At 42.6% G+C, this 21,371-nt stretch overlaps 1 protein-coding gene across 5 annotated transcripts in view; it reads left to right on the forward strand.

Annotated features, from left to right (window-relative positions):
* Positions 1-21,371, forward strand: part of GALNT13 (polypeptide N-acetylgalactosaminyltransferase 13) — a 740,598-nt gene that overhangs the window by 521,118 nt on the left and 198,109 nt on the right. For 4 of the 5 annotated variants that reach the window (XM_029605513.1, XM_029605509.1, XM_029605512.1 and 1 more), the window contains one exon: positions 20,960-21,099. In XM_029605513.1, the coding sequence (XP_029461373.1) occupies positions 20,960-21,099 (140 nt within the window). The remainder of the gene's footprint in view (positions 1-20,959; positions 21,100-21,371) is intronic. The other variant, XM_029605510.1, reaches the window with a different exon arrangement.

Consider the following 21,371-nt stretch of genomic DNA (forward strand, 5'->3'; position numbering starts at 1 on the left):
CTCCAGATGAGGCCTCACCAATGACCTAAACAGGGGCATTATCATTATCTCCTTTTTCCTGCTGGATATGGCTCTCTCTATGCAGCCCAGCATTGTTCTGGCTTTAGCCACCACCTTGTCACATTCCTTCGCCACTTTCAGATTATCGGACATTATTCCCAGAGGTCTCTCTCCCAGTGCCCTATCATGAACAGCTGCTTTGGCTTTCTGCACCCCAAATGCATGACTCACACTTCTTGGCATTGAATCCCAACTGCCAAACCTTTGACCACTCTTCAAGTTTTCTTAGATTGCTTTTCATTTTCTGCACTCCTTCAGGCATGTCCATTCTGTTGTAGATCTTAGTGTCATCTGCAAAAAAACAAACTTTTCCTTCTAATACTTCTGCAATATTCCTTTTCAGCTTGGAGAAGAGACGGCTGAGGGGGGATATGATAGAGGTGTTTAAAATCATGAGAGGTCTAGAACGGGTAGATGTGAATCGGTTATTTACTCTTTCAGATAATAGAAAGACTAGGGGGCACTCCATGAAGTTAGCATGTGGCACATTTAAAACTAATCGGAGAAATTTCTTTTTTACTCAACACACAATTAAACTCTGGAATTTGTTGCCAGAGGATGTGGTTAGTGCAGTTAGTATAGCTGTGTTTAAAAAAGGATTGGATAAGTTCTTGGAGGAGAAGTCCATTACCTGCTATTAAGTTCACTTAGAGAATAGCCACTGCCATTAGCAATGGTAACATGGAATAGACTTAGTTTTTGGGTACTTGCCAGGTTCTTATGGCCTGGATTGGCCACTGTTGGAAACAGGATGCTGGGCTTTATGGACCCTTGGTCTGACCTAGTATGGCATTTTCTTATGTACTTATGTTCTTATGTTCTTACTCACAAAGATATTGAATAGAACCAGTCCCAGAATCAATCCCTGAAACACTTTACTTATCACTCTTCTCTCCTCAGAGTAGGTTCCATTTATGATTACTTACAGTTGACTGTCAGTCAAGCAATATTTGATCCATTCCACCACCATAGAACCCATTTCCAGGCTTTTCAATTTGTTCATGAGCCTCCTACGTAGGACCATATCAAAAGCTTTGCTGAAATCTAGATAATTCACATTAAGTACTCTTCCTTGATCTAATTCTCTAATCGCCTAATCAAAATGTCAATCAGATTTGTTTGAAATGATCGTCCTCCAGCAAGACCTTGTTGCCTTGGATCATGCACTTGAATTCATTGCAGATAGTTCACTATCCTTTCCTTCAAAAGTTTTCCTTCAGTAGTTTGCCCGCCACAGAGGTAAGGCTAACCAGGCTTTAGTTTCCAGGCTCCTCCCTGCTACCATTTTTGTGAAGCAGGACCACAATTGCCCTTCTCCAGTCCTGCAGCACTACTACCGTTTCCAATGAGCTATTGAACAAATCTTTCAGCGGACCTGCCAGCACCAATTGAGCTCTTTCAATTCTCTGGGATGTATCTCATCTGGTCCCATAACTTTGTGCAGTTCAGTTTCACCCAAACACTCTCTTCCAAAAACAGAGTGGTATCTAGGAATGTGAATCATTTTTCTAACGAATTGAAATATCGTACGATATTTCTGAATTCATTAATATATCGGGTAAAAAAAGAAACGACACTTTTCCCCCCAAATTTTCGTAAAAATTGTTTTTCGGGTTGTGCAAAGAGTTTTAGCTAACAGGAGCCACAAGCCCTGCCATAAGATTATTTCTGTGTCAGTCCTGGGTGTTAGTGTTATTGTGGTATGGCAAGTTGTCCATGTAGGTTATGAGCATACTTTTTGCAGGGTTTTGTGGCACATTACAATGTGCCTGGTATGGTAATGAGGAAGTGTACTTGGCTGTTAATGAAATCTAGAATATAATTATTTTAATGTAATCCAAAACTATATGACTTAATAGAAGCCAAAAATGTATGACATCATCATAGCTTAAAGTACACACTCTATCCTTAAGCCCTAATAAATGTTACGGCTATGGCTGCTGTGCAACCGCCTCACCACCAGGGGTCCTTCTAGAGAAGGCTCTCCGGGCTGGCCCAATCCATCTTCTCTATGTCCTGGATATTCCTTTATAGCCCTGCCTACCCTAGACTCCAGTGCTTCAGCATAGAGCTCGTTTGGGCTTCCTGCTCTAGCTCCTCCTTGCTGTGTGTGGCCTTCGGGCCTTCTGCCTTGCCTTGCTGTGTGGCCTTCGGGCCTTCTGCCTTGCCTTGCTGTGCATGTGGCCTTCAGGCTCTCTGTCTTGCTATAAGGTTCTGTTGACCCTGCCTGGACTTTGACACTGTTGCCTGCCGCCTGCCTTGACCCTGCCTGGACTTTGACACTGTTGCCTGCCACCTGCCTTGACCCTGCCTGGACTTTGACTCTGTTGCTTGCTGCCTGGCCTGACCCTGTCTGGACCTTGACCTTGGTTTGCCTGCCGCCTGCCCTGACCCTGCATGGACTTTGACTTTGTTCCCAGCCAGTACTCTGCTACTCTCATCACAGCCATCGCCCAGTTCCATACATGCCTGCCTGCATTATTCCTTCTCAGCCATCATCGGAGACCTTCCAGCTATCCCTGTCTCTCTCCACCTGGAGTCACTCCTGAAGGTGGTGTTCACAACACCGGACCACTGCCGAAACGTAACAGTATGCCGAAGCACTGGAGTCTAGGGTAGGCAGGGCTATAAAGGAATATACAGGACATAGAGAAGATGGATTGGGTCAGCCCGGAGAGCCTTCTCTAGAAGGACCCCTGGTGGTGAGGCGGTTGCACAGCAGCTATAGCCGTAACAATAAATAAGGGAGAAATTACTAAAGAGTTGGATAGAGATTAAGAGTTAATTCTGATAGAAGTTGAGAATCATGTCCATACAAACCTGAGGGTCACATTTTTGCAACCAGGGTCACACATTTTTGCAACAGGGTCTACTTATAAGTTATAAATAATATACCCCCCCCCAAAAAAAAAAAAAAATAAATAAAAGATGAACAATCTTCCAGTTTGTGGTATATTGTGTTGAATTCAGGGTGAGGGTGCAGTTTTTCCAATTGAACTTAGGTGACAAATTGCCTGGCTGTTTCCCTGCTTTCCTTCTAACCCCTTCATCACATTGCTTATAAAGATATTGAACAAAACTAGCCCAGGACCAATCCCTGAGGTATTTCACTCATCACCTTTCTTTCTTCAGAGGGAACTTCATTCCCCACTGTCCTCTGTTGTCTGTTACTTCTGCTGAAGGAAAGGATAGTGAATTATCTACAGTTAGGAGGATTGCTGGACCCGAGACAGCATGGTTTCACCAGAGGAAGGTCCTGTCACACAAATCTGATTGATTTATTTGATTGGGTGACTAGAGAGCTGGATCAGGGAAGAACGCTCGATGTAATTTATTTGGATTTTAGAAGAGCTTTTGATATGTTCCCACATAGAAGACTCATCAACAAAATGAGAAGCTTGGGGATGAATTGCAAGGTGGTGGCATGGATTACAAACTGGTTGACTGATAGAAGACAAAGTATAATGATAAATGGAACCTACTCTGAAGAGAGAATGATGTTAAGTGGAGTGCCACAGGGATCGGTGTTGGGACCAGTTCTGTTCAACATCTTTGTGAGCGACATTGCGGAAGGGATAGAAGGTAAAGTTTGTCTATTTGCGAATTATACTAAGATCTGCAACAGAGTGGACACGCCAGAAGGAGTACAGAGAATGAGACCGGATTTAAGGAGGCTGGAAGAGTGGTCGAAGATATGGCAGCTGAGATTCATTGCCAAGAAGTGCAGAGTCATGCATCTGGGGTGTGGTAATCCAAAAGAACTATATGTGTTGGGGGGTGAAGGGCTGATGTGCACAGAACAGGGGTGGTAGCGTCTAATGACCTGAAGTCAGTGAAGCAATACAACAGGGCGATAGCTAAAGCCAGAAGAATGCTTGGCTATATAGAGAGAGGGGAATATCTAGTAAAAAAAAAAAAAAGGGAAGTAATAATTCTATTGTACAGGTCCTTGGTGAGGCCTCACCTGGAGTACTGTGTTCAGTTCTGGAGACCATATCTCAAAAGGATGGAGGCGGTCCAGAGAAGGGCGACCAAAATGGTGTGTGGTCTCTATTGAATGCCTTATGATAAGAGGTTGAAGAACCTGAATATGTATACCCTGGAGGAGAGGAGGAGCAGGGGTGATATGATATAGACCTTCATATACTTGAAAGGTTTTAATGATCCATGGTAAACAACAGACCTTTTCCATAGGAAACAATTTAGTAGAACTAGGGGTCATGATTTGAAACTCCAGGGAGGAAGACTTAGAACCAATGTCAGAAAATATTTCTTCATGGTGAGGGTAGTGGATGCCTGGAATGACCTTCCAGAGGAAGTGGTGAAGACTAAAACCATGAAGGATTTCAACTGTGGATCAATAAAGGCTAGAGGATGGGAAAGAATGGAAAAAAACCATGGGGGTAGTGGGCCTGGGGGTAACTTGCATGGAATGGCAGTTGCTATCCTTAACAGAATAATGGGGGTGACCTGCATGTAGCAGCAGTAACTACCCTTAATATAAACATGGAGTAACCTGCATGGAGCGGCATTTACTGCCATGGGAAGCTTGCTCGGCAGACTGGATGGACCATTTGGTCTTTTTCTGCCGTTGTTACTATGTTACTATGAATGTTTCTCAGACATTTCTAATTCAATCCACTGTCTTGTATCCCACCCATTAGGCCCTCAGCATATTAAAATACATTTAACTATTAATTACAGCATAAATAAATAAATACAAATAGAAAGGAGATTGTTTTCATAAAGGGATCATTATCATATTAAAAGATACATGTCATACCATTGCCTGCAGTAAAAGAGGAGCGGCAGAATAGAGCCATAATTTGGAATGATACTCAAGGGACAGCTGCCCAGGGCTCAAAGCTCTGCGGAGCAGTGCAGGACTTTAGTGAACTATAACATGGTTGACTGCAGAAGAGGGAGCCAGCCCTTGCAGTTTCTATCAGGCTGCTTCTTCTGGAAATGTGACCTGAGGAGTGTCTGGCAGGTTGGACAGTGAAAGTCCAATCTGGGGTGAGGGGGAATTTGATGAATGACATGCTGAGGTGGGGGGAAGAAGGGCATAAAAAGGGTCCATGGGTGGGTGTGAGAAGAGAATGAATGAGGATCCCAGGGAGGAGAAAAAGAATTAATGGTAATATGTGGGCAGAAAGGAGGGATGAGGAAAGAGTGAAGGTGGGTTCCATATGCGGAAAGGAATGAATGTGGATCTATGGGTGAAGAATTAAATGTATTTATTTTATTTTCATTTAAAGTATTTATATACCATCTTACCAATACAATATTGACCAAAACAGTTTACAATATTATTAATAATAGCCCTGTGTGGAGTAGTGAATACAATCTGGGGATGTATAGAATAAATGGGAGTCAATGGAAAGGTTGGGGACTGAATGGAGGGTTCCACTTGTTACGGTCCCGGGCCGTGCCCCGGTCCCTCCACCTACCTCGGATGGCCCGGGCCTATTCGAGGCCTCCACGGGCCTGCACTGCCTCCGTCACGTCTCTCCCTCCTCAGGGGAGATGCCAGCGATCCACCGCGGCTGTCCCTGCCCCCTAGGTGCGCATGCGTGGAGAGGAGTTCCACTTAAAGGGCCAGCATGGGAAAACTCAAGCCCTGCCTCAGATGACATCAGACGCTATCAGGGTATTTAAACCCTGCTTTTGGACATCTTCGGTGCCTTGCAACGAGGTTCTCTCAGTTCCCTCAGTTTCTAGTTGCTGCTTTGGATCTTGGATCATCTCTTCTGACTTCTGGCTTCTGACCCGGCTCCGTCCATTGACTCTGTCTTCAGCTTCCGCCCCTGATTTTGGCTTCAGACTTCTGACTTCTGGCTTCTGACCCGGCTTCGTTCTTGGGGACTCCAACTTCATCTTCTTCCATCTCCACTCTCCACAGGTACTTGCTGACCCAGAGGATTCTCCTAAGTCCCAGCAGCTCGGGCTGTCATGGGCTCCTCCCGGGGGAGCAGCGGGCTTCTGAGGGTGAAGACTCTCCGAGCCTCCTGGGCCCTGCCATCCTCTTCTCCCATCTCTTCGGCCGCTTTCTGGTTCCTTGGTCGCATACGGGCTCCTCCTGGGGGGACTTCGGACTTCCAGTCGTGAAGCCTTCTTTGAAGCCTCTCTTTAGCGCCGCCTCCCAGCTGCAACACTCACTGTGGGTCCCCGCAGTGCATCACCTGCAGTCTCAGCCGGCCCAAGGGTCCACGACTATAACACCACTTATGGAGGAGTGAATGGCATCCATGGGATTGGGGGGAAGTGAGTGAACCTCTGGATGGATATAAGGGAGTGAGTAAAGGTTTGGATGGGGGTTTGGATGGGGGTAATAAAGGAGTGAGTGGAATCCAATGGAGTGAGGGCAGAAGTGAAGTAAAATAGGTTTTGGATACAAATGGGGAGGAGGGAAGGAGGAAATAAAGAAGAAAGAAATAGAGAGAGGTTAGAAGAAGAGAGGATGGTTTGGGAAAGGAGAGAAGATAGTTAATAGCTAAACAGAAAAACTGAATTTTGAAGAAATAAAGATTGAATGAAGAGATGAAAGTTAGATGAACAAAGAGAAGATAGAACAGACTGGGATGTTAAAACAGGCATAGGCTGGAAAAATATTTTTAATCATTCATTGGCATTTCAATTTGCCATACAATTTTAAATTACAGAAAAATTTCAGAAAACTTGTTGAGCTATTTTAGGAAAGCCAACTAAACAATTTTCATCAAAAAATAGGGCAAAGTGGGGCTTTTCAGCTGCTTATGACTCTGAGGAGATGAGATGATATAATATGGGTTTATGCTGCTTTTGTAAGGGACACTTTGATCCCTTACCAATCTTTTCCCTTTTTGACCAACACTAAGAGACCTGAAGGTTTTTTTTAGACCATCCCTAAAAGTATCCTTCTCCTAAGGCTGGAATTGGTCAGGATGGCTCTATATACTGGGTCTGAGCATGTGCAAAGAGCAGAGGGTGTTGGAATTAGTGTGAGAGGATAGTTGCAGATTTTTTGGTAAAAAGTCCCTTTCTAAGTCCCCCTGGCTTGGACAGTAGGAATGAAGAGATAAGAGTTTGGAGGTTTTTTTTGGAAGAGAGGTTTTGTTTTCTGGACCTGACTTTTCAGAAGGGAAAATCACTCCCTCCCTCTCACCTGAGAGAGTCTGGATAGGGTGCTACTCTGCCCATCTACCATCTGAAATGGTGTGTGTAAGTGGCCCTTGAGAAGAGAGAAATGGTCTGGAGGCATTTTTGTGCTTAGGGAGATTTTTAGACTTCACCACCCAAGGTCCCAGAACTGCTGTGATTTTTCATTAGAGAGACTGAGTCCTGGTTTTATGCCACAGCTGGGGCTGTGGAATTCAATCCCTGGATAGCTTGCAGTGACCACTGGACTCATCTCCCGGGGGATGCTGGGAGCAGTATGCAGATGAGCCTTTTGGTCCTCTTCTACTGCAAAGGGTGCGGGGCCTTTGGACGCTGGGGCTGTGGAATTCAATCCCTGGATCGCTTGCAGTGACCTCTGGACTCCTCTCCCGGGGGATGCTGGGAGCAGTATGCAGATGAGCCTTCTGGTCCTCTTCTACTGCGAAGGACAGTAGCCTAGAGGATGCTGTCTAGCCCTGATCTGTTGAAACTGTCATTGGAAGAGGTGATAGGGGAGAAATGTCTGAGGGGGAAAAACTGAGCAATCAGGGAGTATAGATCCTTGATTTTCAGTCCAGGGGTTGGGGCAGACAGGAGTCTATTCGGCCACCAAACCATTGCTGTAATTCTGATTTTTCTGGGGGTGAGGCTGTTGGATCTACCAAGTGTGCATCATAATTATGTCCTGGGAGTGGGAGGATGTTGGGGACACCAAGTCCCCATTGTTATTCTGTTCTTGTAGGGGCTGTTGGGGCACTGTGACTCCTTTTTATTGTGTGTCGGTAACAGGAGAAAGAGGTGAAAAGGCAAGAAATGTGCTAGGATGATGAAATCCCTCATGCTAACTGGCTCTTTCACTTTCAGAGTTAGCATAGGGGATTTCGAGAGGTAACACATGGATGCTACACATTTTTTTTATAGCTTTCAATTTAATACTTGGACATGTTTATGAAAATAAATTTTAGCATACATTCAGTAACATTTTTTGCATCACCCATTAAGTGACATTTCAGCATGCATGTTAAATTATACTGACTCACATGTTAAAATATTTTTACCACAGGTTATATTGCATAGGCTCCTATCTGTCTTTCTATATTACATCATTCTTCTTTTTTTTTTTATTAGTTTCAAAATTTTACACTTAAAGGGAGGAATGTTCAAAGCCATTTCCATGTGTAAAGCACAGTTTTATACACGTAAATGACTGTTATAAAATAGCCCAGGGCTGAGTGTGCATAAAAATATATATGTAACCCAATTTCATGCATATTTCTATGTGCACTGGGGCAAGGTGTTCTGGGAGGTGGAGTTGGGACTACGCACATACTTTTTCATTTTTAAAAGTATGCATATAAGTTCACCTGTACAAGTAACCCCCCTCAGTAGAAAAGGCATAACTATGTAAGGGCGAGTATCAGCCCGAATATACTGGAATTTTCAAATGGAACTTATGAGAATGTCTGCTATGAAAGTGCAGGATAAAACCTGCATGTAAAAGGTACATGCAGACCTTACCCCTACCCCGCACAGTTATAAAATTACAGTCAAAATATATGTGCCTTTCTCTAACCTCGTAAAAGTCCCGGGATCATATTTCATATTAATGAGATTGCAATGCAATCAAGGTCTTTTGTGCCTGGGGAAATATATATCGCAATAAACACACTAATAACTGGGAAGGAGACGTAATTTCTGCAAAAAGATTTTATTCAGTGACATCATTTGCAGCAATTGCAGGTGCTATCCAGCTTTTACTGACTTGCATACTCCCACAGCAGCAGGAGACCCAGATTGTTCCAGGTTATTATGGAAATGATGCCTGATTATTTTAAGTAGAGGAAAACAGATTTTCATATGGGATTCTGAAAAATATGAAAGAAGGACATAAACTACAAAAGGAAGCAAGTTTAATTTCTATAACTGTTTCAGGTTCATGAGCAACTAGAGATCATGGGAGACATTAAAACTCTGTGTACCCTCATTTTAATTATTTAGCCGTTTTAAAAAAATCAGTTTTGTTGTATGTATTTATTCTGTTGTGTTCAGAGAAAGGTCCCTCAGAGGAGTAACTCTCTTATTTAGTGATTCAAATTACTTCACAATTTCATGAGTTGAACATGATCTCCTACTAGCCAGTTGCGAGTTGGGATAACTCATCTAAGGTAAACCCACTGGTGCCATCTGTAGTCATGTTTTCAGCCTGTTTTCATTGACTCTTCCTGTCTGTAGAATCTTCTCAAGTTCTATACTGATGTCTAAGTATCAACACCTTATCTGCCTATCTTTGTGTTGTGTATATGGAAGAGCATCTCAATTCCATGTGAGCAGTATCATGTCCTAAGCCATTCCCAGCAGAGAAGCAATACCATTTGTTATTCTAGAAAAATAAATAAGCATTGGAATCATAAACTACAAATCATGTTCACCCAAATTTTAAGAGGCCTGCGTGTGTAAAATCCAGGGGTTACAAGCGTGTGCATGCCAAGCGCATTTTAAAAATGGTCCATCCACACTCATAACCCCCAGTGTGTGCAGAAGTACCGGGCTATTCAGATGAAGTAAGTTCCAAAATAAAAAATAAAGGTAGGGAAAGGGGTTTTAGGGATTGGAAAGGAGAGGGGAAAAGAGAGGAGAGATTAGGAAGGGGTATAGAAAGTTTCCCCCCCCCCCCCCAGTTCACTCCTTAATTGGAGCAGACTGGGAGGAAACTGGGGAAGGCCTACTTGCATTGTTGTGTGTTCATTTTTAAAATCCCCCCCCCCCCCTGTGTGAATCCCTACCCACCTGCACATGCGCGGACGGATATTAAGCTCCTGCATGCAGTATACATGGGAACTATATTATATAGCACGTGCACACCGCTGCACACATTATAAAATCATCGTGTCCATGTGTATGCGCAGATGGATGCATACATACTTGTTTGGAAATCGACCCTTTAATGTATGTCTTACTACAATTCTGAAAATAAGCAGAAAGAAAGAAAGAAAAATATGCAGACAAGCATACATTTTCAGTTCAGGCAACAGGGAAAATAATTAAAATTTATATCCCCTTCAAAAGAAAAATTACTATCAGGCTGATACAGAATGGCGCACAGCCAACCCCCCCCCCCCCCCCCCCCCCCCCCCCCCCCCCCCGAAACTAATAGTGCTCATCACATGCAAATGCATGTTGATGAACCTATTAGTTAATTGCCTGGAATACTGAAAGTAAAATGTGCAGGCAAGCCGCGCACATGTTATAAAATCCAGGGTTGGCGCGCGCAAGGGGGTGCACACTTGTGCACCTTCCGCGGGCTGAGCCCAAGAGGAGCCCTGATGGCTTTCCCCATTCTCTCAAAGGCTGCTCCGAAATCGGATCAGCCTTGGAGGGAACTTTTTTTTGCTCCCCCCCTACCTTAACCTCCCTTCCCCTATTTAACCCACCCCCCAGCCCTACCTAAATCCCCCCCTACCTTATCTCATTGAGTTATGCCTGCCGGCTCACCATCCCCCGACACAAGCTGCTGTGCCGGAGGACCAACCCCAAACCACTGCCACGCCCTCGACCATGCCCCCGGACTGCCCATTTTTTAAAGCCCCGGGACATACACGCGTCCCGGAGCTTGCGCGCACCACCTAGGCTATGCAAAATAGGCTCTGCATGCGCAGGGGTAGGTTTTCGGGGGTTACACACGTATTCCTTTGAAAATCTACCCCTGTATGTATTTTACCGTAATTATCATATCATGTGATATTTGTAAATAATTCTAATCTAAGCATGTAAAATGCAATATCAAAGAAAAAAAAGTAAAGCAATCAAACCAGTCTTTTGTATAGAATGTTTATAAATGCAGTCCAAGAAATAGAGATGAACACAAGAATATACAGCATAGATGGCCTTTTGCATCTCTGTACTTGCATCAGAGCTTATAAATTCATTCTGATGACAAAAGGAAAGCAACCCAACAATGTCCCAATATCTTTCAGCAGTGATTCCTACTAAATGCTAGTTGTAACTACTGTAAATAGTTCCTTCTGTAAATAAGTTCCTTCTATTTCTTATTTTTGACGGTTGCTCTTTACTCTCTCTCACGCTACCTATCTTTCCCTCTCTTCTCCTGTCTCCCTTACCCCCCTCCTTTTTTCTGGCCTGCTCCCATCCCCTGCCCCCATTCATTGTAATTTCCTCCTTTAATTGAGTTACTTGTAAACCGGCGTGATGTGCTATACGAACGTCGGTATATTAAAAAGCGGTTAAATAAATAAATAAATAAATAAATAATAAGAGACAACACAAGGTAAGAAAACCAAACTTTTAACACTATCAGTTCTCTCATTATATATTCTATTAGCTCATTGCTCTCTCTCTGTGCAATTGGTCAGATGACCTTTATCAATAACACCTAAATTCCATCTAAGCTCATGTACACCTGGAGTTTACTTGACCCAGATATCTGGCCAATTTAAAATAGAAAAGCATACTTCCAATCTAACAGGAGCATCCACAGCTTGGTCTCAGTATCTTCTATCATCCATTGTGATCTCCAGTCAAGTAGTTATATACATTTATTTATTTATTTTAAGCTTTTTTTATACCGGTATTAGTAGTTACATCATACCGGTTTACATTGGAACTGAAGGTGGAAATTACATCAAACAGGTACAAGGGATGGGGCTACAGAAACAAAAGGAGAAGTAGCCGAAACTGGCAAGCAAGGGCAACATCATAAATAAAGCTAACAAGTAAAAAATGGAACATAACTTTATACATGGGTTCAGCACATGTGCTGAAGCAACAAAGGGTTGAGAGCAGGGGATCTAGTCTGGGTATGCCTGTTTGAAGAGCCAAGTTTTTAATTTATTTTTTAATTTGATGGTACAAGGCTCAAGTCGGAGGTTAGTGGGTAGTGAGTTCCATCGGGTGGACCAGCAATGGAGAGGGCTTGGTCCCTTGTGGAGGTGAGGTGTGCCTCCTTGAGGGATGGCACGTGAAGTGTTCCTTTATTGGTTGCTCTGATGGGGCGGTAAGAGAGTGTGAGGCAGAATAGCTTATCAAGCCAGTTGGAGTTGTGTCTGTAGATGGATCTGTGAATAATAGTAAGGGTTTTATAGAGGATGCGTGAAGGGATCTGGAGCCAATGAAGGTCTTTAAGGATGGGGGTGATGTGGTCATATTTACGAGCATTTGAGATGGTCCTTGCTATTGCATTCTGGAGCATTTGAAGCCGTTTTATGGTGGAATAGGGGAGACCTAGTAGAAGGGAGTTGCAGTAGTCCATTTTCGATGTGAGGGTGGCCTGAATGCCAGTACGGAAATCATGGGTATGGAGTAGGGGTTTAGTTTTTTCATAACATTGAGCTTAAAGAAACCTTCCTTGAAGATTGTGTTGATGTATTTTTTTAGGTTCAATTGCTGGTCAATCAGGACACCGAGGTCTCGTACAAAGTGCTGAGTGGAGATGGAACTAAATGCCGGATCATTTGCAAGGGAAGGTTTGGGGAGTTGGTGTTGGGATATGAAGAGCAGTTCCATTTTGGTGGTATTTAAGGCGAGGTGGAGATTTGTGAAAAGGGTGTTGATGGATGCAAGGCATTTCTCCCAGAGTTTGAGATTCGGAGATAGAGTTATAAATTGGTATGATGATCTGGATGTCATTGGCATATAGGTAGAATTTGAGGCCAAGGTGTCAGATAGGAGCTGGCAGAGAGATGTGAGGTAAATATTGAATAGGGTGGATGAGAATGAGGAACCTTGAGGAACTCCTTGAGAGAGGGCGTAATGAGTGGATTCGGCATTGCCTATTTTGGCTGAGAATTGTCTATTAGACAGGTAGGATTTAAACCATAGGAGGGCTGAACCTGAGATACCTATGTCAGATAGGCGGGAGAGGAGGTGGTTGTGACTTATTGTATCAAATGCAGAGGAAATGTCAAGAAGGGCAAGAATGTAGCAGTGACCGTGGTCCATGCCTCTGATGAGGTGAGCAGAGAGAGTGAGCAAAAGGGTTTCAGTGTTGAAGTGCTTGCGAAAACAGAATTGTGAGAGGTGAAGGATATTGTTGTTTTTGAGGTAGTCCATGAGCTGGGAGTTAACTACCTTTTCCAAAATTTTAGAAATAAATGGGAGGTTTGATAGGCTAACCATATACATGGTTAACCTATCAAACTTTCAGGGGATACCCAGCTCATCAGAGGTTATATATATAGGCCACCTTTCCAGTGTTAGGCCTACTTTTGTTTAACATGGCCTGTTTAACAAAAGCTATACATACGCAGATATTTGGGGATATTTCTCCACCCTGCAATGAAGTATGGGCTCAGGTCCTTCCTCATCAACATCTCCCATTGGCAGTACACAGCTTGATAATCATCATTTTTAAGGTATCTGGAACAGTTAAACTCAGGTGTAAGACCTATTTCTTCTCACCTACCTGTGGTGCAAAAGTGAAAAAACAAAAATCAAACCCCTATTACAAAAATCTATTCTAGTTCTCACTATAAAGAAAAATTACTATCTGAATTTTGAATAGACATGCAGATAGCAAATTCTGCTGAACAATTAGCACAGAGAGTAACAATTAAGGACCAATAAAGTTGTATCAATTCAGACTGTATAATCTATGTGAGAAACAAAATAGTGATATCTGCAAGTACATATGTAACTAGCTATTAACAAGTGTTTCATAAAAACATTTCATCATGATAATCAGTATATTTCAAATAAAAATAGATTGTGTCACAAAGAAAAACAGTATCTAAGTAAGACTACCTCCATGTACCAAGAAAACATGAAGACAGAACTTATTCATAAATTCTGAGCACTTCAGTCCATAAAATGAAAGGTTGAAGGGGGTCTTTCTGGTATAAAGGTGCAATATTATACATCATCACTAACAATTGTCACTGTTCTCCCACCACAATGTTCTCAAAACTGTCATTAAAGCAAAACCTCTGAACTTCCTTCTTTAAGTCAGATATGTGTTTATGGATTAATACCTGATATAAGATGAACAAAAGTTCAAATTAAGTGAAAGAAACTCTATGATAGGAAGAAATCTCTATAATTTCTGAAGCAAAAAGTAGAAAGATAAGAAGGAAGCTTATCTCATATCAGATCTCCGTATAAATGGCAACAAACATCTGCTTTGTTCAACTCAGAAAATGAAATGCATATTTCAACTCATTCTGGCATTCATGCTGTAACATACAAGTTCCTTCACTAAATAAACAGTATCTGTAATATTTCATTACATATGATAGGGATAAAAATAAAAACTTCTGAACACAATTAGTCATGTGACAGGCATTCTAGTGTATGTTATATTATGCACTGACTTTCTGAAGTACCTCATCTCTGCTGTATTCAAGAATGCTAGTTTTAGATTAAGACTACTGAGAACCCTGCCTACATGCTGGAATGCAGCCAACCTACATGCTGGAATGCAGCCAGCCAACACCCCAGACCCATTAGCTGATTGGTCTAATATATTCTCAAATGAAATACACTGCACTTATCTAGAAACAATACTGAATATACTCTGATTGGTCAGTATGAAAGGTATAAAAGATTATCCACATTACTGAAACTGGGGGGTGGCTGGGTGATTGTACAGTTGTATGGACCTGTCGCCCCCCAGAACAAACTATTTCCTCGTGCTTTGTTCTGTTCCTTGTCCCTATCCCTTTGTCTTTGTCTTTCCCTAATAAAGTCTCAAGTTACTTATTGCAGCTGTACTTTCTTTAGAATAAACACTAGTCTGCGATTCAGAACCAGAAGTATGCAGTTTTTTCTTTGAAGTAGAATCTCAGTAGTTTGTTACCAGACATACAAACTAATAGGCACATCTGCCTAAGGCGGAAATAAAGAAAGGAAGTGTAAGCAAAACATATGTTATATACAGGAAAAAAAAAAGATAAGACAACTGCTTTCTATATTTCCAAATCAGAACCATGGGGCAATGCTGATCTGGATCCAAGTATTTATCCTGCATTTAAAGAAACCCGGCGTTATATCTTCACAATCATACTTGTTTCTGCACTAATTCAGTGATAGTTGTTTGGTATAGGGTTGGGGGGTAACACATAGCCTGCTGTCATTTAGACAAGTTGCAGATCCTACTTCAGTCCAATTAAAGCTAAACATTCATTTTCTATAAAAATCATATTTCCCCAAATTCTTAATTCTCTTTGCCATCTTGTGGACAAAACAAGCACCCAAAATTTTGTGAAGAAAAAGTGTTAATTTATTGATACCTTGTTATATTAGCAAGCCAATTAAATGAGTTTATTCTTTACCACTTTCATAAAAATATTGGGGTAGATTTTAAGAGGCGCGCGAACAGCCTACTTTTGCTTGCGCATCAGACTCAAGCAAAAGTACGCTGGATTTTAGTAGATACGCGCGGAGCCGCGCGTATCCACTAAAATCCGGGATCGGCGCGCGCAAGGCTATCGATTTTGTATAGCCTGCGCGCGCCGAGCCGCGCTGCCTCCCCCCGTTCCCTCCAAGGCCGCTCCGAAATCGGAGCGGCCTCGGAGGGAACTTTCCTTTGCCCTCCCCTCACCTTACCCTCCCTTCCCCTACCTAACCCACCCACCCGGCCCTGTCTACACCCCCCCCTTACCGTTGTCGGGGGATTTACGCCTCCCGGAGGGAGACGTAAATCCCCGCGCGCCAGCGGGCCTGCTGCGCACCGGGCCGCGACCTGGGGGCGGGTACGGAGGGCGCGGCCACGCCCCCGGGCCGTAGCCACGCCCCGTACCCGCCCCCAAAACGCGGCCGACACGCCCCCGAAACGCCGCGTCGACCGGGCCCGCCCCCGACACGCCCCCGACACGCCCCCCTCCGAAAACCCCGGGACGTACGCGAGTCCCGGGGCTCTGCGCGCGCCGGGAGGCCTATGTAAAATAGGCTTCCCGGCGCGCAGGGCCCTGCTCGCCTAAATCCGCCCGGTTTTGGGCGGATTTAGGCGAGCAGGGCTCTGAAAATCTACCCCATTATGTGATACACTGTAGCATATGTGTGCTGTCCTTCATATGAGTTCTCAGTTCTTGATCTAAGTAATGCTCTACTTAGCAGTGCCCTGCAGTTTTGTGGGCCAGAATTTATCATTGCCATGAGATAAAGGCAGCAGGACATTAGTACTGCAGAGGTTTTTCAATAAAATACTGACAATGATAGCCAGAGAACTGGTGAATCCTTGGGAGAGAGGTGCTATTAGGGCAGGAGACTTAATACAAACAAAGCTTTTTCCTTAGGAGTTATACCCATTGGGAGTTCTGTTGATGTAATTTTGTGATGCTCATCTGGATGTTTTGTGTTAAAAGAAACCCAAGAATATGATTTCATTGGTTGGGCTTATGCAGGCCATGGTATAATCCTTATTAGATTAATAATATACAACATAAAACTGAGCATTCTTATTTTTTGAAAAAAAAATCACTACTTTTGTTTTCAGTGGCAGAGATATGTACCAGAAAAAAATAAAATCTGTTACATGATTTGGTGATACAAAGTTATTGAGAAGTGTCTAGTTCTGCCTAGCACTGACCTAATAGTTGTTCTTGTGTGCTCCCTCAGAGATGCTGAACTTGGTAGGTTTCTTTCTTTTTTATTTCAAGGGGTTACCTCCCCATTATCATTTGTCTGGTCTTTTTTTCAAATTTCAGTTCTCCCTCCCAATCTCTGTGCATCAATAGCTGAGTAGGATCTTTCATATTTTGTTAACCAGCTAGAGGGTGGGACATTTTTAAATGTGGAACCCTACAGGTTGACTAACCAGGGACTTCTAGAGTGAAGCCAGCATTCACCTAGGAGTGCAAGGGATCCCCGTCACAATGAGCATAGAGAAGCTTTTGCCTTGTTGGTCATTTACAACAGTCTATCAGTTCATTTCTTTTCTGGGGTTTGCATTATAGGAATTTCTGTGACTTCAAGCATTTCTACAAGAAGTAGAAGTATATGAGTGGTGGTGGTGGTAGGGGGGGGGGGGGGAGGCACAGGGAAGGAAACATAAATGCATTGGCCCCCGGGTGCCAGAGACCCTCAGTACACCTTTTGGCCAGCAAGTCTTTCTTACACATCATCATGGAAGCCGGATGGACACATCTATGAGAATGTACATTAATCTATAGCAATTGCAGGGCCCCTTGATACTATCTTATGCCGAGCAGGTAAGAAGCTTTATGTACTCCTTGCCTTGAGCCAGTAGTTAATGGAATTCACTTTGATACTCTTAAGGGGAGTTCTCAATGAATTTATGAGCTTTTTCCAAAATTTTGTGCAAATAATGTACCATTTAGTTGTGATTGAATGCTATGTGGGATCGATGAATAGCACTCTGAAAATACCTTCTCTCAAAATGGTCTAAGGTTTGAGAGGCATGACCTGGGGGTACCAAGGCATGTGTCTTCAACTTCTTTGCATGTTTTAGGGTGGATTTAGCCACTAGGGATGTGCAGAGCAAAATTTTATGTTCATATTTTTTATGTCCGAAAGGGGGTCCCACTTGCGGCCAATATGGACATAAAAAAAATCCAATGAGTTGGGTATATGTACATATGTGCAAAAAAAAAATTTAAACCCCCTCACCCTCCTTAATCCCCCCCCCAGACTTACCACAACTCCCTGGTGATCGAGCGAGGAGTGAGGACGTCATTTCTGCAATCCTTGGCGAGAAGCATGTGACGTCGGTGGCACGTCGAGTGACGCGGCGTCACGTGATTCCCGGCTCGTTCGCGCCGGACGGCTCGTTCGGCCCAAAAAGAACTTTTGGCCAGCTTGGGGGGGCCTCCTGACCCCCCCAAGCTGGCCAAAAGTTCTTTTTGGGCCGAACGAGCCGTCCGGCGCGAACTTGCCGGGAATCACGTGACGCCGCGTCTGAGTGACGCGGCGCCACGTGATTCCCGGCTCGTTCGCGCCGGACGGCTCGTTCGGCCCAAAAAGAACTTTTGGCCAGCTTGGGGGGGCCCTCCTGACCCCCCCAAGCTGGCCAAAAGTTCTTTTTGGGCCGAACGAGCCGTCCGGCGCGAACAAGCCGGGAATCACGTGACGCCGGCGTCACTCGACGTGCCGCCGACGTCACATGCTTCTCGCCAAGGATTGCAGAAATGGCGTCCTCACTCCGCTCCATCACCAGGGAGTTGTGGTAAGTCGGGGGGGGGGGGGGATTAAGGAGGGTGAGGGGGTTTATATTTTTATTTTGGCTCAACAATCGCGATTTCCCACATATCGAACATATCTATGTTCGATATGTGGGAAATCCGATCGTTTATGTCGAATCAATTTTTTAAGTAAAAAAAAAAAAAGAGTTGCGTTTCACTAATGCGGTCAATCTGAATGCACACCCCTATTAGCCACCACAGACTGGTGCAGTAATTGGTACCAGTGAAATCCCTCAGTTGCCAGAACATGATTCTAGGTGTCCACCTTCTTCCAAATAGTAGTACAATGTGTGGTGCTCCCACAGGCTTTTATGTGCCCCCTAGTAGAAAAGGTGGATAGATATTTCCAACAACTGTTTTAGGGCAACCAGGTACTTGAGGAGGCCAAAGAGGGGTTTTATGGGCTCTCTCTTGTTCTAACCAATATATATATAAAGGTATGTCAAAGCAAGTAGATCATCAAAAGGCACAGAAAACCGTGATAAACTAGAAGCAGTCTTTTATTCATTCAATATTGTAGCTGTCAGGCAGACATACTTTGCTTATGGAAACCAATATAGCAGGATTTATTATTGTAATTGTTAGTCCCCTGACATGGCCGTGTTTTGCTTAATCTCTGGATCTAACCTTAGGCATCAGTGTTGAAGGAATCCATAGGCTTTTCAGAAACTTCTTGCATCCAGCACTTGGGACAACTCCATGGTTTCTATGCCTCGATGATGTCTTCAGAGCCAGTTCATTGGAGCAGATCTTTTCTTCATTTCATCAAGATGAAACAGTGGTCTCATGTTGAAGATCTTAATGGCCCTCAGCTACACCCTTGAACAGATGCTACAGTAGACATATGATGATCCTTGACTAGATACAACCAGTCTTGTGTTGTTGGTTATGGACATCTACCCACAATCTGTAGATTACTTGTAGCTCCTGGCCGCCTTCTCTGCCATAATCAGAATAACTGATGAAGCAAAATCAAAAGCAGACATTTTCCCATTAGTTAAAAACAACCAAAGAGAAAAAAGCAGACCACAATCAGAATGTTTGTCAGAAGTCGTGGGCCTGCTCACAGGGACAGTGAAAAATAAGAAAAATGAGATGAGGAAAAGAAAAATCATTAAGGCACACTGTCCTGAAAAATCAGAAAATAGCTCTGTGTGAATTACAATAAAAATGCAGCCTCTGAAAGAATGAAGTATTTCTACTGTTTACTGTGAAAAACAAGAAACTTGAGGCATGCTGTGGGAGCATGGGAAATATTTACTGTGCATGCTCAGACAGATTTCTAGAAAATTCCCAGAAAAATCTGGACATGTATTCTTGTTGGTACTGTCCAGATAACATCATCCATATGTTTGGCTATGGTGAGCTGCTTGTCTTCAGAGAATATGACTTGGTAGTTATACCACAAGCACAAAACAAGCATACTGAATTTTGATATGCCATAGTTTGATAAATCATTTTGCAGTATATTCTGTAAGCTTTTCAACAAATCCATTTAGTTCTTTCAGCTTAAAGTAATAACATACTAAGAAGATAAAATATGGGTGCCCTCCACGGGAGCCTGTGTAAGGAGGGCTCTACTCTCATATCCTGAACTTGAACATAGTGAATTTCAGCTTAGAGTTTGACAATCTGCAGCTCTCTCTGAGACTTATCTGAAAAATCCATTGGATTTATTTTCCTAGATTACAGGGAAATCCAAGATGAATTTTAGATGCATGATTTCTGTGGATTTGCCGTGGATTTTGAGGGCAATGGGTTTCCCTTATTGAAAGAGGCTCATTAAACCAATCTGACAAACCCCTGCATTTTCCATCGGGTTATGAAGTTTTTTTTATTTTTTAAATATGAAACAAAGCAAGGGTACCCTATTCCCTTAGAGATGAGAGTACCTGAAGATTCTGAGTCATAAACTCTGTTAAACAATCAATATGCTGAAACGTGGCAGCTGAAGTGATGAAATAAGAAGAACATTTTCTAGACCTTAACAAAATCCTTTCAAAAACTCTGTTGACCAGTTGTACCAGAGCATCTACTGAAATGAAAAATAATCTGCTTTTTAAATTATTCTGTAGTACAGTTACAGCTTTAATAGTTTGTAAAAATTTGAGAAAAAAAGTTGCACGCAAAAGAATTTTTTAAAAATGTGCTTTAAAGAAAATTAAAGTGAACAGCTGGCCAATTAAACCATAATGAAACAGTATTAGTCATGCCATGAAATATTAGATGTTTTTAAATCTTTGCATGGAAAATCAAGTCAGGTAATTGATATGAAGCATATTCATTCTAAGTTATTTTCTTTTCTGCTAAATTAATAAAGCGAACAGCATGTGTGACTAATTTACATGCAAAATAGCCAACTGGCTCTTATATGTGTATGTATTTGTAGATTAGAAAAATGATACATAATACTGAAAATATTGTTCATACCTCATTTTTAACTGACTAAATCAGAGAATAGCAAAGCATTGCATGTTCTAGCAGCTATATATTAAATTCCATTTTATTAAGTGGTAATTATAGGAAGTGTGGAATGATAAGATTGTGATCAAAGTAAGGCTTTGTGGAGCTGCAAAGATACATTGATTTATGTGTTTTTCTAACAATCCCAGGTGTTGTCAAAGTAGATTATGGCGATGTATCAGTCAGAAAAATGCTGAGAGGAAAACTGAAGTGTAAACCCTTTTCTTGGTATTTAGAAAACATCTATCCAGATTCCCAGATTCCACGGCGTTATTACTCACTTGGCGAGGTATGAATTATTTATTTCTGTCAAGATCAAAATCTGCTGCTACTAGCTTATGAGCAAATTCTTATAAAAGATCCGAAATCTGATTATTTAGCTCAAACTTTGCTGCTGAAAAGATGAACATTAGTTTATGATAAAAATTTTATCTATCTTGTAGCTAATTGTATTGCTGGTATCTTACATACAACAGTAATTTAATGTCCATTTTCTTTAAATATTACAAATATTATAAAATTATTGTTTATCATGATCTGTTGGACAGAGCATTTATATCA

Source organism: Rhinatrema bivittatum, chromosome 6, assembly GCF_901001135.1.
Source record: "Rhinatrema bivittatum chromosome 6, aRhiBiv1.1, whole genome shotgun sequence".
Lineage (NCBI taxonomy): Eukaryota > Metazoa > Chordata > Amphibia > Gymnophiona > Rhinatrematidae > Rhinatrema > Rhinatrema bivittatum.